General features: G+C 38.1%; 1 protein-coding gene across 3 annotated transcripts in view; it reads left to right on the top strand.

The window, feature by feature from the left end:
* The window catches only part of LOC138818940 (lebercilin-like), a 49,212-nt gene that overhangs the window by 29,460 nt on the left and 5,076 nt on the right, over window positions 1–14,676 (top strand). For all 3 annotated transcript variants that reach the window (XM_070010076.1, XM_070010075.1, XM_070010077.1), the window contains 3 exons: window positions 9,678–9,815; window positions 12,166–12,262; window positions 12,972–13,114. In XM_070010076.1, coding sequence (XP_069866177.1) covers window positions 9,678–9,815; window positions 12,166–12,262; window positions 12,972–13,114 — 378 coding nt within the window. The remainder of the gene's footprint in view (window positions 1–9,677; window positions 9,816–12,165; window positions 12,263–12,971; window positions 13,115–14,676) is intronic.

The following is a 14,676-nucleotide window of genomic DNA, read 5'->3' as shown; positions in this document are numbered from 1 at the left end:
TCACATGGGCATGGCAGTCAGTTTCCTTTCACCTTTCCCTGCCATGCTTCCCTCTAGAGGAGGGTATTGGTCTACATCTGCCACTTTGGTGCTATTTCTAACTAGAGAGCTAATTAGGACAGAATAATGAGGTTAGACTAGCAGGCTGGCTCTGCTCCTGTCCTGCCCTTACTTTTAACCTGCCTGTCTTTTAACCTCCAAGTTTCATGTGCTTCTTCTGCAGAAGTAAATGGTATAGTTTATGAGATGTGTTTTCATTCTGAAATCTGAGGTCTAAAGACACATCTTTAAGCCTTTTACATACACAGAATATTTTTAGAGTGGTAAACCTGCATTTCCTTTCCTAACAAGAAAATTAGTCTAATGTTAGAGAGATGAAAATTTTCTAGTGTTAAAAAATAAAGTTTTCGTAAATAACATCATTTACTTATATCCTAATTGTTATCATTGCAAGCATTGACTCTGTTTTTTTTTATTCTGTGTATATCTATCATGTAAAATCATGAGATCAGTGATATAAGAAAGTTTAAAATAATTTTAGAAATTAAATTTGGAGAGACGTTGGAAACTACTCACTCAGAACAATTGTTAAAGCAATTTTGTGTTAATATCGTTCAGGTAATTTTTCTGTTGAAGAAGTAATACAGGCACTAAAGAGGAGCTTAGAAATTCAAATAACAGGGGCTGGGGAGGTGGCTCAGTGGTAGAGTGCTTGCCTTGCATGCATGAGGCCCTTGGTTCGATTCCCCAGCACCACATAAGAAAAAAGAAAAAAAGCCGGAAGTGGCGCTGTGGCTCAAGTGGTAGAGCACTAGCCTTGAGCTAAAAGAGCTGAGGGACAGCGCCTAGGCCCAGAGTTCAGGCCCCACGACCAGACCCAAAAAAAAAAAAAAGAAAGAAATTCAAATAACACAGAGGGGCTGGTGATGAAATATCAGTGTCCCTCCCTATTGTAGACCCCTTCCCAGAAGACCATCACTGTGAGAAATTACCATTACCTGTGCAAGTTAACATTTGTTAGCTAGTGTACTGTGCACATTGCTAGAAACACTGCTTGTTCACCAAAAAGTGTGTTTCAGCACTTTGTGCATAGCATTCTAAAACACTATAAACAAACAAAATCAGTTTTGTGCTTTTTAAAAACCTGCATATTAGCTGGGTGCCAGTGGCTCACATCTGTAATCCTAGCTACTCGGGAAGCTGAGATCTGAGAATCATAGTTTGAAGCCAGTCTGGGCAGAAAAGTCCATGAGACCTTTATCTCCAACTACTTAGAAAAAGCTGGAAATGGCACTATAGCTCAAGTGGTAGAGTGCTAGCCTCAAGCACAAAGAAGCTTAGTGACAATACCCAGGTCCTGAGTTCAAGCCAAAAAAAAACAAAAACAAAAAACAACTAATATTGTGTAAGTACATCACATAATATGATGAGTCTTACCTTTTTTAATGTAGGTAGGGATTTAGGGTCATATAAAAGATTAATGTCCTAAACATGCATACATGTATAAATATGTGTATATGTCTATGTATCTGTATACATAGGTACACACTAGACAGTGTATCTGACATAGAAATAATGTTTCATAGGAACACACTAGACAGTGTATCTGACATAGAAATAATGTTTCTTTCAGTATTTTTATTTTTCAGTGTGTTGGGCCTGGGTGCTGTCCTTGAGCTTCTGAGCTCAGAGCTAGCACTCTGCCACTTGAGCCACTGCTCCACTTTCAGCTTTTTTAGTAGTTAATCGAAAGCAAAAGTTTTACAGCCTTCCTGCTGGGCCTGCCTTTGAACTGTGATCCTCAGATCTCAGCCTCATGAGTAGCTAGGATTAAAGGTGTGAACCATCAGTGTCTGGCAGAATTAGTGTTTCTTAGAAGAATGAATGGATGGCCGGATTGGTGAAATTGGGGCATTTGTGACAGGTTCAAAGATAGGAAGGACAACTTAACTTGATGGACAGATAACAAGAGCAAGATTTAATTGATCTCCCAGACTCAAAATCTGGCCCCAGACAAGCAAAAAGATATTTAATCAAATTAAGTCCTCACTTTAAAAGAAAAAAGTATTTAATGGGTAGCAATTATTTTCAAGTCTTGGCTTGAAAAAGTATAAAGTTATAAAAAGTATAAAATTTTATATACTAAAATCATATTGCTGCTTCAAAAAGTCAGAGAAGGAAAAACAGTTTATGGAATAGGGTCATGCCCTGGTCCTCAGTCGTAATAACAACTAATTGTACTGGTTAGATCTCATCTATGGACAGGTTAAAATTTCAGGCAATGAAGTGTCATTTAGCCAACAGGACAACTGGGATGTCATATAGACGGGCATGTAAGAAACAACTAAATAGACATGGAGCCCAGGACATTTTCAAAGGAAAATTTAACTCCATTTATTTGATGGAGAAATACATTTGCTTTCGTTGTTCTGAGGCAATACAAACCTAATGACTATTACTGAGAAACTGATTTCTAGTCCTTTATAAGGAAGAATTTCCTAGTAACTGAAATTGTCAGTGCAGTAAGTACATTTTGAATAATTAAGCTTCCTGCCCCTAGAAGTATTTGTATAGAGGCTGAACCATCACCTTCTAGTAATACCATGGGAAGCATTCTTATAACGGGTAAGAGATAGTGTCCAGGCCTCGCATTTCTGTCCGCTCCAAGTTTTCAGAATTGAGTTACAACACTGAGCTGGGATTGCTATGACTGAGGTATATAGACATAACTTTAACAAATGTCAAATGTTACTTTGTTAATAAAGAATAAATAACAGTAAGGTCAATTCTTTGAGTTCTTTTCTAAGCATTTGTCATATTTTTACTCCTGACTCCTGGATTTAATACTTATTTGGATTTTTGCTGTTGTGGCTTTGTTTATCCTACTTATTTATTTCATGTACTAGTTATAAATACACTTATTCTTACATTTCATTATAGTTACTTGAAGTAATTTATGCTTGATGTTACCTCTGATTTTTGTATGTGTTGTCATTAAGTTTTTGAAAATGTACTTTGTTAACGTATTAGTTGTACTTTGTGATATTTTTGTATATGCCTACACTATGAATTGATTATATCCATCCACCCTTCTTCCACTCCTCCCCTCCTTTAGATGCTTTTCAGTCTCTAGTAATCACTGTTTTACTCTCTACTTTCAGGTTGCTAGAGTTGTTGTTGTTGTTATTCTTTCCACATATTAGAAAGAACATGTGATCCTTGCCTTTCTGAATCTGGCTTATTTTTCTTGCCATAATGGACTCCAGTTCTATTTCCTGAAAATGGTAGGACTTTGTTGTTCTTTAGGGTTACGTAACACTGCATTGTGTATGTGTACCTTAATGCCTTCATCGGCTCACTTGTCCATGGGTAGCTAGGCTGAGTCCCTGTCTCAGCTGTTGTCAGCATTGGCACAGTAAACATGAGCATACGTGTCACTCTTGTAATCTAACTTTATATACAGCCAGGAGTCAGATATGTGGTTCATCTGTTCTAATTTTAGTTTTTCAAGGATCTTCTGTATGTTTCTCATAGTGGCTGAGTGCATTTATATTTCACTTCACAGTATCCATGGGGGTTCATTTTTTTATTCATATACTTACCAATGTTTGTTACTGGATGTGTTTATTCATTTTTGTTTTGGGTGCTGATATTGGGGTTTGAACTCTGGGCCAGACAGCACTTTGCCACATGAGCCATGGCCCTCTGTCTGGCATTTAGCTTGTTAATTGGAGGTAAGAGTCTAGCAGGATTTTCTGCCTGGGCTGGCTTTGGACTATAGTCCTCTTGTGTACCTCGCCTTTTGTGTTCCTAGGATTACAGGCGCAAGCCACTGGGGCCCAGGTATTGCTTTTTGATTCTTTGATAATAATCATTTTAAGTGGGTAAGATGATATTTGGGTTTTTTTGGTTGTTGTTGTTTTTGCCAGTCCTGGGGCTTGAACTCAGGGCCTGGGCACTGTCCTTGAGCTTCTTTTGCTCAAGGCAAGCACTACCACTTGAGCCACAGTGCCACTTCCAGCTTTTTCTGTTTATGTGGTACTGAGGAATCAAACCCAGGGCTTCATGCATGCTAGGCAAGCACTCTACCACTAAGTCACATTTCCAGCCCTGATACTTGGTTTTGATTTTCATTTCCTTGGTGCATAATGATAATATTTTTTACATTTGTTAGCTATTTCTATTTCTTCTTCTGAGAAGTTGTCTTCTTACTCAGATCACATATCCATTTTTACCTGAACTATTTGGTGTTTACAGTTTTCTGAATTTTAAAAAGTATATTTTGGATTTTAATCATCTGCCAAGATGAGTGGCTTACTGTCTTTGGTGGTCTCTTTACTCTCTTTATTCTTTTTCCTTGCTGTGCAGAAACTTTTGTTTGATGAAATCCCATCTGTCAATATTTTTAAAAGAGGAAGGATTGATTTTCCTCAGAGCTTCAGTCCATCAGAGCAGGGAGGGCTTGGCAAAGCATAGCCGCTCACCTCTGGAGGTCAGCAGAGAGAGATTGCTTACCTGAGCTGGGTTTCTTCTTCTTTCCCCTTTAATCCATTTAGCTCCTAGTCAATAGGGTGGTGCTACCCACCTTGAGGGGAGGTCTCCCCCTTAGTTCATCCTCTCTGGAATGTCCTCGCGGACACACCATGGTGTGTGCTTTATGACTCTCTGGGCATTTCTCAATCCAACCAGGAAATTTCACCACTGGCTCCCAATAGGTGTATGTCCATCTCACAAGGCAAAATGCATTCAGTCTCTCCAAGAGCCTCCATAAGTTTAGTAACTTACTATTGTGGCATTAATGGCTCCCAGCACAATTCCCAACACAGTCCTCTTTGCCATCTGACACTGCATGGACACACTTCATTGTGTTTCTGCTGGCATTCTGAGCTCCTAGGCAGCCCCCCCCCCCCAGCTAGCTCCATGGACAGGTAGGCTTTCTTTTTCAGCATGCTTCTCCAAACTTTTCTCAACACCAGTTTCCAAAGGTTTAAAGACAACAAGGTTTACTCGAAGCAATTGCTTACTTCTTTAATCCCAATATTCTATGTCAGCTTTTTGTCCCTGTGTCAAAATAACCAAATGGAGCACCTTAAAAGGAGGAAGGATTTATCTGGGCCACAGTTTCATCCATCATGGTAGGAAGGGCAGAACAGAGCAAGCATGGCAGCTCACTGTGACGGCCAGGAAACGAAAAGAGAATGCTTGCACTCCATTTGTCAGTGTTTACTTTTGTTTCCTATGCTTTGGCCTCCAACCAAGAAAATCATTCCCTTTGCCTATCTGGAAGTGTTTCCCTACTAATTTTCTGAAATTTTTGACTTTCATCTCTAATAATAAGGTTTTGGGTCATTTAGAGTTGATTTCTTTTGGACAGAATGAAAGATACAGGTCAAGTTTCAGTCTTCCACATTTGCATATCCAGTGTTCCTGGCACCATATGTAGATGAGGCTGCCTTTTTCCTCATGTACATTTTAGCACCTTTGAGACAAATCAGCTGGCTGTAGGTGTAGATGCCTGGGCTTTTCTACATTCTCTCTTCTGACTCACTGGTTTATGGGTTTGTATTCATGTCTACTATCGTATTTTTGTTACTATGATTCTAATATGGTTTGAAATCAGAACTAGTGATCGCTCTGGTTTTGCTCTTTTTGGTTATAGTCATTTTGGCTATTTGGACTCCTTTATGCTTTCATATGAATTTAATGTTGCCTTCTGCTTCTGTGTAGAATGTCATTGAAATTTCTATGGAGATTACATTCACTCTTTAGATCACTTTGAGCATTATGGGCATAGAACAGTAAACCAGTCATTCCAGTCCACATGAATAGGAGACGTACCTTTAGTGTCTTCAGTTTCTTTCATCAACATTTTGCAATTTTCATTATATCAGCCTTTCACTTCCCTAGTTAAGTGTGTTCCTTGGTAGTGTGTCCATCTGTGTTTCTTGTGAATACTTTTATTATTTCTTTCTTGGCAAAATCATTGGTGTTTATAGAAAACTATACATGAGTTTTATATGTTTTTGTTTTCTTCTTTTCTTTTTTTCCTATTGTTCCTTATAATCTAACTGATGTTGCTGTGAATTAGAAACAACTTTCCATATTTATTATTTAGTCACTGGATTGACCCAGAACCAGGAGTGTGCTAGAACTGCTTCTGTTTTGATTGCTTTCAGTTCTAATGGTCTGCTTTTGGAATCATCATGTTTTTGTAGCTATAGACTCATGTCAGCTATAAGTGGATAATCTGATGTCCTCCTTTGCTGTCCCTTGTATTTCCTTTTCTTGCTTCATTGTGCTAAGTTGCTTATTGTTAACAAAACTGAACAAATTAACCCTTGTGTCCCTATCTTGGGATACATTTCACTTAGCATCAGCTTATATGGTCATATGTACATGGCTTTTGACCTTTTCTGCTTGTCCTAGACATATACTAGTTATTGCAAATCAGGGAAACATTATATACTTTCCTAATTTGGAGAGGGGAAGGGAAATAACAAAAAGCTGAAATTAGGATACAGGTTGACCCATTGTAACAATGAGATGTACAAGACACTATGTTGAAAACGAACTTTACAACTTCGAGGTGGGAAGGGAGTAGTTGGGGAGGTGCGGAGGGAAGGGATGGAGGAAGTAACAATGCTCAATAGGAAATACACTCATTAACTTACTCATGTAACTATAACCCCTCTGTAGAGTATATTTACAATAAAAATATATATACTAAAAAAAAGCCTCATGGACTTTCCTATCAGGGCTGGTTTTGAACCACAATCCTCAGATCTCAGCCTCCTGAATAACAAGAATTACAGCTGTGAGCCACTCGCGCCCAGGGACAATGTATTTTTGTGTCCTATTTTTAATTCATTGAAGCAGTTTGTTTATATACATATAGTTTGTCTATTTATTTAATCTATTTATACACAGATGGTTTATTATATTGGTAACATTTGAACTTCATTGTTCGCCTCTTTAGCTATATGGATACTGGATCATCTAGTAATGTCTCAACAATCATAAGTAAACTCTTCCTTTTTTTTCTTTTTTTCTATATCTGTGATATTTCAAAAGTGTGATATGGGGCTGGGAAGATGGCTCAGTGGTAGAGTGCTTGCCTTGCATGCATGAGGCCCTGGGTTCAATTCCCCAGCACCACATAAGCAAAAAGAAAAAAAGCAGGAAGTGGCGCTGTGGCTCAATTGGTAGAGCGCTAGCCTTGAGCTGAAGAGCTGAGGGACAGCGCCCAGGCCCAGAGTTCAGGCCCCACGACCGGACCCCCCCCCCAAAAAAAAAGTGTGATATATCTCAAGCTCTATTAGACATTCCTCTATATAGTCTAGTTTATTGTTGAGGCTTTCAACTGAGTTTCTTTTTTTATTGTGAAAATACTGTACAGAGGAGTTACAATTACATGGGCAAGATAATGAGTACATTTCTTTTTTTGTGATTTTTTTTATTGTGAAAAAACTGTACAGAGGGGTTACAATTACATGGGCAAGATAATGAGTACATTTCTTATCAAGCATTGTAGCCTCCTCCTTTGTTTCCCCTTCCCATCCCTTCCCATCCTTCCTCCCTCCCCACATCCATTCTTCCCCGCCCCCCCACAAAAGTTGTCAGGTTCGTTTTCAACATAACGACTTGTACATCTCATTGTTGCAATGGGTCCACCTGTATCCCTATTTAAACAATTTGTTTTTCCCTTCCCCTCCACAAATTATACCGACATCAAATACAGTGAAAGCAGGGGTTATACTATGGGGAGGGACATACAAGCAACAAAGAAATAATCTTATAAATGTGTTAGAAACAATTGCATGAAAGATAAAAAGCATTTGAATACATATCTGAGGGTTCATTTCCCTAACATCACCTTATCTGACCTTTTTCTGCTTGACTCAGACATACACTAGATATTGCAAATAAGGGAAACCATGGGACCTATGTTTCTTTGGGCCTGGCTTACTTCACTTGATATAATTTTTTCCTGAGTTTCTGAGATCTGATTATTTTTTTTGTAAATTTGTCTATCTCTGATAACTTTCTCACTCATATCCAGCATTACCTTCTGAATTCAACTATTTATCTTATTTTAAAAATAATTTATTTGAGTTGGTGGCGGTAGCACACACCACCTATTCAGGAGGCTGAGATCTGAGGATCACAGTTTGAAGCCAGCTCAGGCAGGAGACTCTTATCTCCAATTAACCACCAAAAAGCTAGAAGTAGAGCTGTAGTTCGATTGGTAGAGTGCTAGCCTTGAGAAAAACAGCTCAGGGACAGTGCTTAGGCCCTAACTTGAAGTCCCAGGACCGGCACAAACATAAACTTAATTTAGTTGAATTCTTTATCAGGCATTTTGTCCACTTCAGTGTCTTTGGAACCTTTTACTGAAGAGTTATGATATTTAGGAAGCACTATAGTAATGGTTTCCTCATATTTCTTGTGCTCCTATGTCGAGATTTGATCATCTAGAATCTATATTTCTTTATAGTAAGTGGATTTCTCCTGAAGATGTGTCTTGGAATATTGGTTTGTTTTCCATGTTGAGTATGTTTCACTGTATAATCCCCTTGTGGGTTCTTTGCCTGTGATAAATGAGATCTGGACACAGCATACTGTGCTGTTGTTGAAGTGACCCAGTGTTGTTGTGGACATGGTGTTTCAAAGTGGTGTGAGGTAGACTGCAGAGCGTGTGGAGTGCACCTTGAGTAACTACTACATGTACAGTGGGAGTGGTGGCTTCTGCGGGGTCATGAGGCCTTCTTCCAGCACTGTTGAGACCAGCCTTTCACCAGTAATGGTTCCATCACTGGCTACCGCAGGAGAGGTCAGGAGAGGCCTGGGCACTTGTCCTGTGAGCAGACGGTGGCGTGGGCCAGGTGCTGCCCAGCAGGAGTGGGGTAGGAATCAGCACCCGCAGTGTAGTGCTCCCTCCTATTCTTCTCAGCAGCATGTGCTTGGACATCATTGGGCTGGAGGAGGGAGGCCGTGGAGAGAAGCAAGTGTGAGAACGAGGCCAGTTCTGGGTGACATTTCTCTCTGGACCTTCTTAGGCATTTATGATGCTGACTGAAGAAAATATGGGAAAGTCTCAAATTACCCACGGCCTTGTTGGCAGTCATGAGCATATAGTACTGAAATTGCAACTGTCTTTTATTTTTATTTTTTCTTTGTGATTTGATAATATTTCATAAGTAAGAGGCAAGTAAGTTCACAAGTTAAGAATGGCACTTTGACAACTGATTTTAGAAGAAAGTATTTAAAATTCTTTGATAAACCTCTTGGACCATGGAAATTTCTGCTATTGTTTTCTGGCAGTTCTTTTCAATGTAATCTGTACCTTGAATGCTTATATAGTATTAACTGTCATGTTGTTAAGTTATACCCACATCATGATTTCCAAAAGTCTGTACTCTTCTTTTTGCTGTCTTTGACGCCCAATTTAAATAGCTACAGATGTGTTTCAGACAAATGCCTAAAAATGTATTTCTAATATGAAAAACTGGTGTCTTATTAGATGGTTGGTAAACATATTTACTGGCTGGCTTTAAGTTCATGACCACAAAGTTCAGCCTTTATTGTAATTCTTGTGCACCATCATCCAAAATATCTTTCTAGCACTGTTTAATATATTTTATATTGGCTTAACTTTTTTCTGTCTTTTGTACATATAGGAACTTTCAAAAAGCCTTGAGCTGAGTACAAACAGTTTTCAACGTCAGCTGCTTGCTGAGAGGAAAAGGGCGTATGTGGCTCACGATGAAAACAAAGTTCTACAAAAGGAGCTGCAAAGGCTGCACCACAAACTGAAGGTAAACTTTTGATGAATTGCATAGCTTTCCCACCGTGTAAGTTACACAGAAATCCAGTATTCTAAAACGCTATTCACGTTTGAAAAGTTTATATAATACAATTTTCAGAATTCTAATGTTATCTTTGGTACTTAGAAGAAAAGATTTGTTAATATAATCACTATTACAAAGTAATAGTGTAGCAATAAGACAAATGTAAGGGAAAATTCTGCAGGAAATTATAGGAATTATCTGGGGGCAGTGGCTCACACCTATAATCCTAGCTGCTTAGAAGGCTGAGATCCGAGGACTATGGTTCAAAGCCAGCTTCTGTGAGAAAGTCCATAAAATTTTCATCTTATTCTTATTTCTTATATCTATCTTAGTCTTATTTCCAGCAAATAGCTAGAAGCAGAAGTGTGGCTGAAATGATAGTGCACTAGGGTTGAGCAAAAGAGTTCAGAGACACACTCAGGCCCAAGCACTAGCAAACAAATAAACCGAAAAAAACCTCAAAGGAACTGGAGTTTATATTGGATGAATGAATAATCTGATGTTCTTCCTCAGATGTGATTATTTTTAAAGTTGTTTTAAGAATGTCCTTCATTTTCATTGTTGCTAGAGAAAGTATTCATATCAGCTAATTATGTTAAGGCAGGTATTCTTAATTTTATCTAGAGGTCATTGATGGTTGAAATTTCATACAGAATTAATACAAAGTTATACACTACTTTATGTAGTTTTCTTTTTGGCAGAATGGGATTTTGAACTCAGGGTCATGTGCTTTCTAGACAAGCACATTTTTCTCTGTTTTGCAGGTCTTGGGGCTGTCCCTGAGACTCAGTGCTCAAGGCTAGGACTCTGCTTTTTCTGAGTAGTTTACTGGAGATAAAAGTCTCATGGGGACTTTTTCTGCCTGGGCTGGCTTCAAAACTGTGATCCTCAGATCTCAGCCTCCTGAATAACTAGGATTATGGGCCTGAGCCACTGGTATCTGGCTAGGCAAACACTTTAATACTTGAATCATACCTCAGCTTCTTGTTTTAAACATTTTAGACAGGGGCTGGGAAGGTGGCTCAGTGGTAGGGTGCTTGCCTTGCATGCATGAGGCCCTGGGTTCAATTACCCAGCACCACATAAGCAAAAAGAAAAAAAGCCGGAAGTGGTGCTGTGGCTCAAGTGGTAGAGCGCTAGCCTTGAGCTAAATTGCTGAAGTACAGCGCCCAGGCCCAGAGTTCAGGCCCCACGACCAGACCCCCCAAAAAAATTTAAAGAAAAAAAACTTTTTAGACAGAGTCTCACACTTTTGCTTTTAACCATTTTCTTCAGCCTCCCATCTAGTTGCAATTATAGACATGAGATAGGGTCTAGCCAACTATGATGCCCCACAAACTATAATCCTCTATCTCCTCAGTAGCTGGGATTACAGATATATGCCACTATACCTGGCCAATGTCTTCCATAGATTTCTTTCTGTTAATCCAATTCTCAGAAAAAGCCATAACCGGGGCTGGGAAGGTGGCTCAATGGTAGAGTGCTTGCCTTGCATGCAGGAGGCCCTGGGTTCAATTCCTCACCACCACATAAGCAAAATGAAAAAAAAGCCAGAAGTGGTGTTGTGGCTCAAGTGGTAGAGCGCTAGCCTTGAGCTGAAGAGCTGAGTGACAGCGCCCAAGCCCAGAGTTCAGGCCCCATGAACGGACCCCAAAAAAAAAGAAAAAAAAAGAAAAAGCCATAACCCCCAAATGCTAAAGTACACCAATGTTTTATGGCATGGCCATTTTCCTTGGGGGTGAGGTGTATATAGAACTATGGTTTGGCCTTAGACTTGTTAGGCATACTTGTTTAAGTAAGTGATCTATCACTTTTTGCTTAAGGTATTTTTCCAGTAACGGTCTCAGTTTTGTGCCTGAAGCCAGCCTCAGACTACAGTCCAACTATGCCTTCTCTTGTAACTGGCTGGAATCAGATGTGACTCACCTCACCCAGCCTCTCATTTTTAAATCCTCAATCACTGAGAACTCTCATTAAGCCTAACTCATTCTTTGTCTCTAAGCCTGGGTGATAGTGACAGAGTTCCTAGCTTTATCAGATAGGAGTGGGGAAAACTAAAATCTATTCTTATTTGCTCTCTCTCCTCTAAACACCCCTCCTTCCCCCCTTGCCAAAATGGCAGGACTTGTAGCTTTTCTTTAGTGAGAAGTCATTGCTCTCTCCTAACCCAAGGGTATTGGGTTTGGTAGTTACATAGGGAAGTTGAACTCAGTATATTTCCATTTGGCAAGGAAGTTGTCAGTCAGTTGACTAAATGAAGGTGATTTATTTTAAGCCAAGAATTTACTTGCTTTCATTGTATTGGATTTATTTTTAGGAAAAGGAGACAGAATTGGATATAAAAAATATATATTCTAATCGTCCACCCAAGTCCTCTCTAAAGAAAGAAAAAGAACTTGTTCCAAGAAAGAATGGTATGGTAGCTACTATTATTAAAACACCAATATTATAACTATAGTATAGTTTTTGTTATAATATAACTATTATAGCTATTATTTATTAATATTTCAAAGTAGAATGCAGAATCTCATAGAAATATATAAATTACTTTTTTAATTTTAGTTTTCATAATTTTTAGATGTTTTTCAATTTTTGTAAGTTTTAACACATGAGGAAAGGTTACTAGAACCATGTTTTATAAAACTTAAAAAAATTGCTTACTATGATTTTGAAAATCCCTATGAAAATATATAAACATACTCAGTAGAGTGAAGGATGTAATGAACTTCCATTTATACATTACCTAGATTTAACAGATACTCTTTTGCCAATTTTATCTATTTTTCTTTGTTTTGGTAGTATGTTTTTGAGGAAATTGAGTGTATTATTTCATTCATCAATATTTTATATTATGCAGATAGTCTTGCTCTATTTTTAGCACAGTACAATCCTTCTAGGAATTGCACAATTTTTAAACATAAACTTTGTAAAAGTTTAGGGCCATTTACAGGAAGAATTGCTCCCAAATCATATACCTGTTAGTAAATCCCAGACACAAAAATGAGTTTACTGAGCTGAGTCAAATGTCTGTCATCTCATTTAGATGATAAGTATATGCCAGTTGAATAAATGTTAGAAGTGTTGAATGAGATTAGAAAACTTCTTTTTCAATTATCATGGTAGCCGCATGCCAGAGTGATTTTACAGACCTGTGTACAAAGGGAGTACAAACCAGTGAAGATTTTGGACAGGAAGAATTTTCCATTATAACACAGGCAATTATGGATTTCAAAAGCAAAGAGGAGGAATCAGAACATCTTTCTTTGGTGAGTGCAGCAGTATGACTTCTACCCAACTCTAGGTTTAAAGTTAAAATGGTCTCAGACTTGGTATAGTTTCAGCAGTGGAGGTAGTGCTTTATCTTTGAGTATGCAGATATCCTGTGTATTTTATTAAATTCTTTGGGATTTACTCTTTTGGTTCATGTTGCATTTTTCATATGTTTCAGAGACTGGTTATGCTTTCTACTAGGCTGGAGGTAAAAGACAGGAATTGCTTAAAAGGTTACCTTTTATTCACCTAGACAAATCTTACATATTGCTCAAAGTTTTATGTTTAATAGGAAACTCTGATCATTTTCAAATCATTTTTTAAGAATTTGCCCAGATTTAGATTTTTGGCCTTCTACATAGGAAAAATTTTATTGATTAAATAAATGCTAAATTTTGTAGATTAAATGAATGCTAATCTGAATTTGTACCATTTCAAGTAGAGTAAAACTCAGAGGGGTGTGTATTGTACCTTTATTGAAAAAAGTTTCAATACCATATCACTGTAAGCTCATGTTATCTAAAGAGGGTTTTATCTTTAATATTTACTGTTTAAATTTCCAAAGAAAACATTTCAAGGGCCTAATGCATCTCATATATATATATGTATATATATATGTGTATATATATACATAAGTATAAGTATATATATATATATATATATATATATATATATATATATATACATATATATTTATGTGTCAGTCCTGGGGCTTTGAACTCAGGGCCTTGATTCTGTTCCTGATCATTTTTGTTCAAGGGTAGTACTCTGCTACTTGAGCCATGGCTCTACATCTAACTATTTTTGGTAATTAATTGGAGAAGAGTTGTGCAGGCTTTCCTGTCTGGGCTGGCTTTGAACCATGATCCTCAGATCTGAGCCTACTGAGTATTAGGATTATAGGCATGAACCACTGGGCATCCAGCTTAATATTTTTATACCTTACAAGTGTCTCAGTGACCATCCCATGGTATAAAAAGAAACAATTTGGTTCTTTTTTATTATTTAATTTATGTTTTATAATTTAGATGTATTAGTTCTATCTTCTGTGTTTCTGCCTGTACCGTTATTAAAACTTAATCATCAGGTGGGTACAGAGGCTCATGCCTATTAGGAGGCTGAAATCTGAGGATCATGGTTCAAAGTCAGCCTGAGGGACAAATCCGTGAGACTCTTATCTACAATTAACCAGCAAAAACCCAGAATTAGATGTGTGGTTCAAGTTGTATTGTACCAGACTTGAGCAGAAAAAGCTAAGTGACAGCATCTGAGCTCTGATTTCAAGCCCCAGTACCAGCGCACATGCGCGCGCGTGCGCACACACACACACACACACACACACACACACACACACACAGTGTAAAACAAACCAATCATGCTGATTTGTGTCTTTGAAAGGATATCATGTAGAATAACAGAGAGTAATTCTTAACTCTAAAAGGCTAACAATATTTGGTTTTTGTACTAGAAGATTCAGAGCCAGCACCCAGGTGGAAAGAGTGTGGTCTTAGAGTTGGCTCTGCTTTTTCATTGAATCCAGGTGCTAACATTCAGTGGT

The sequence above is a fragment of the Dipodomys merriami genome, unplaced genomic scaffold, assembly GCF_024711535.1.
Source record: "Dipodomys merriami isolate MVZ:Mamm:240054 unplaced genomic scaffold, mDipMer1.0.p SCAF_8, whole genome shotgun sequence".
NCBI classification, from domain to species: Eukaryota; Metazoa; Chordata; class Mammalia; order Rodentia; family Heteromyidae; genus Dipodomys; species Dipodomys merriami.
This window is presented reverse-complemented; position numbering and strand designations above follow the sequence as displayed.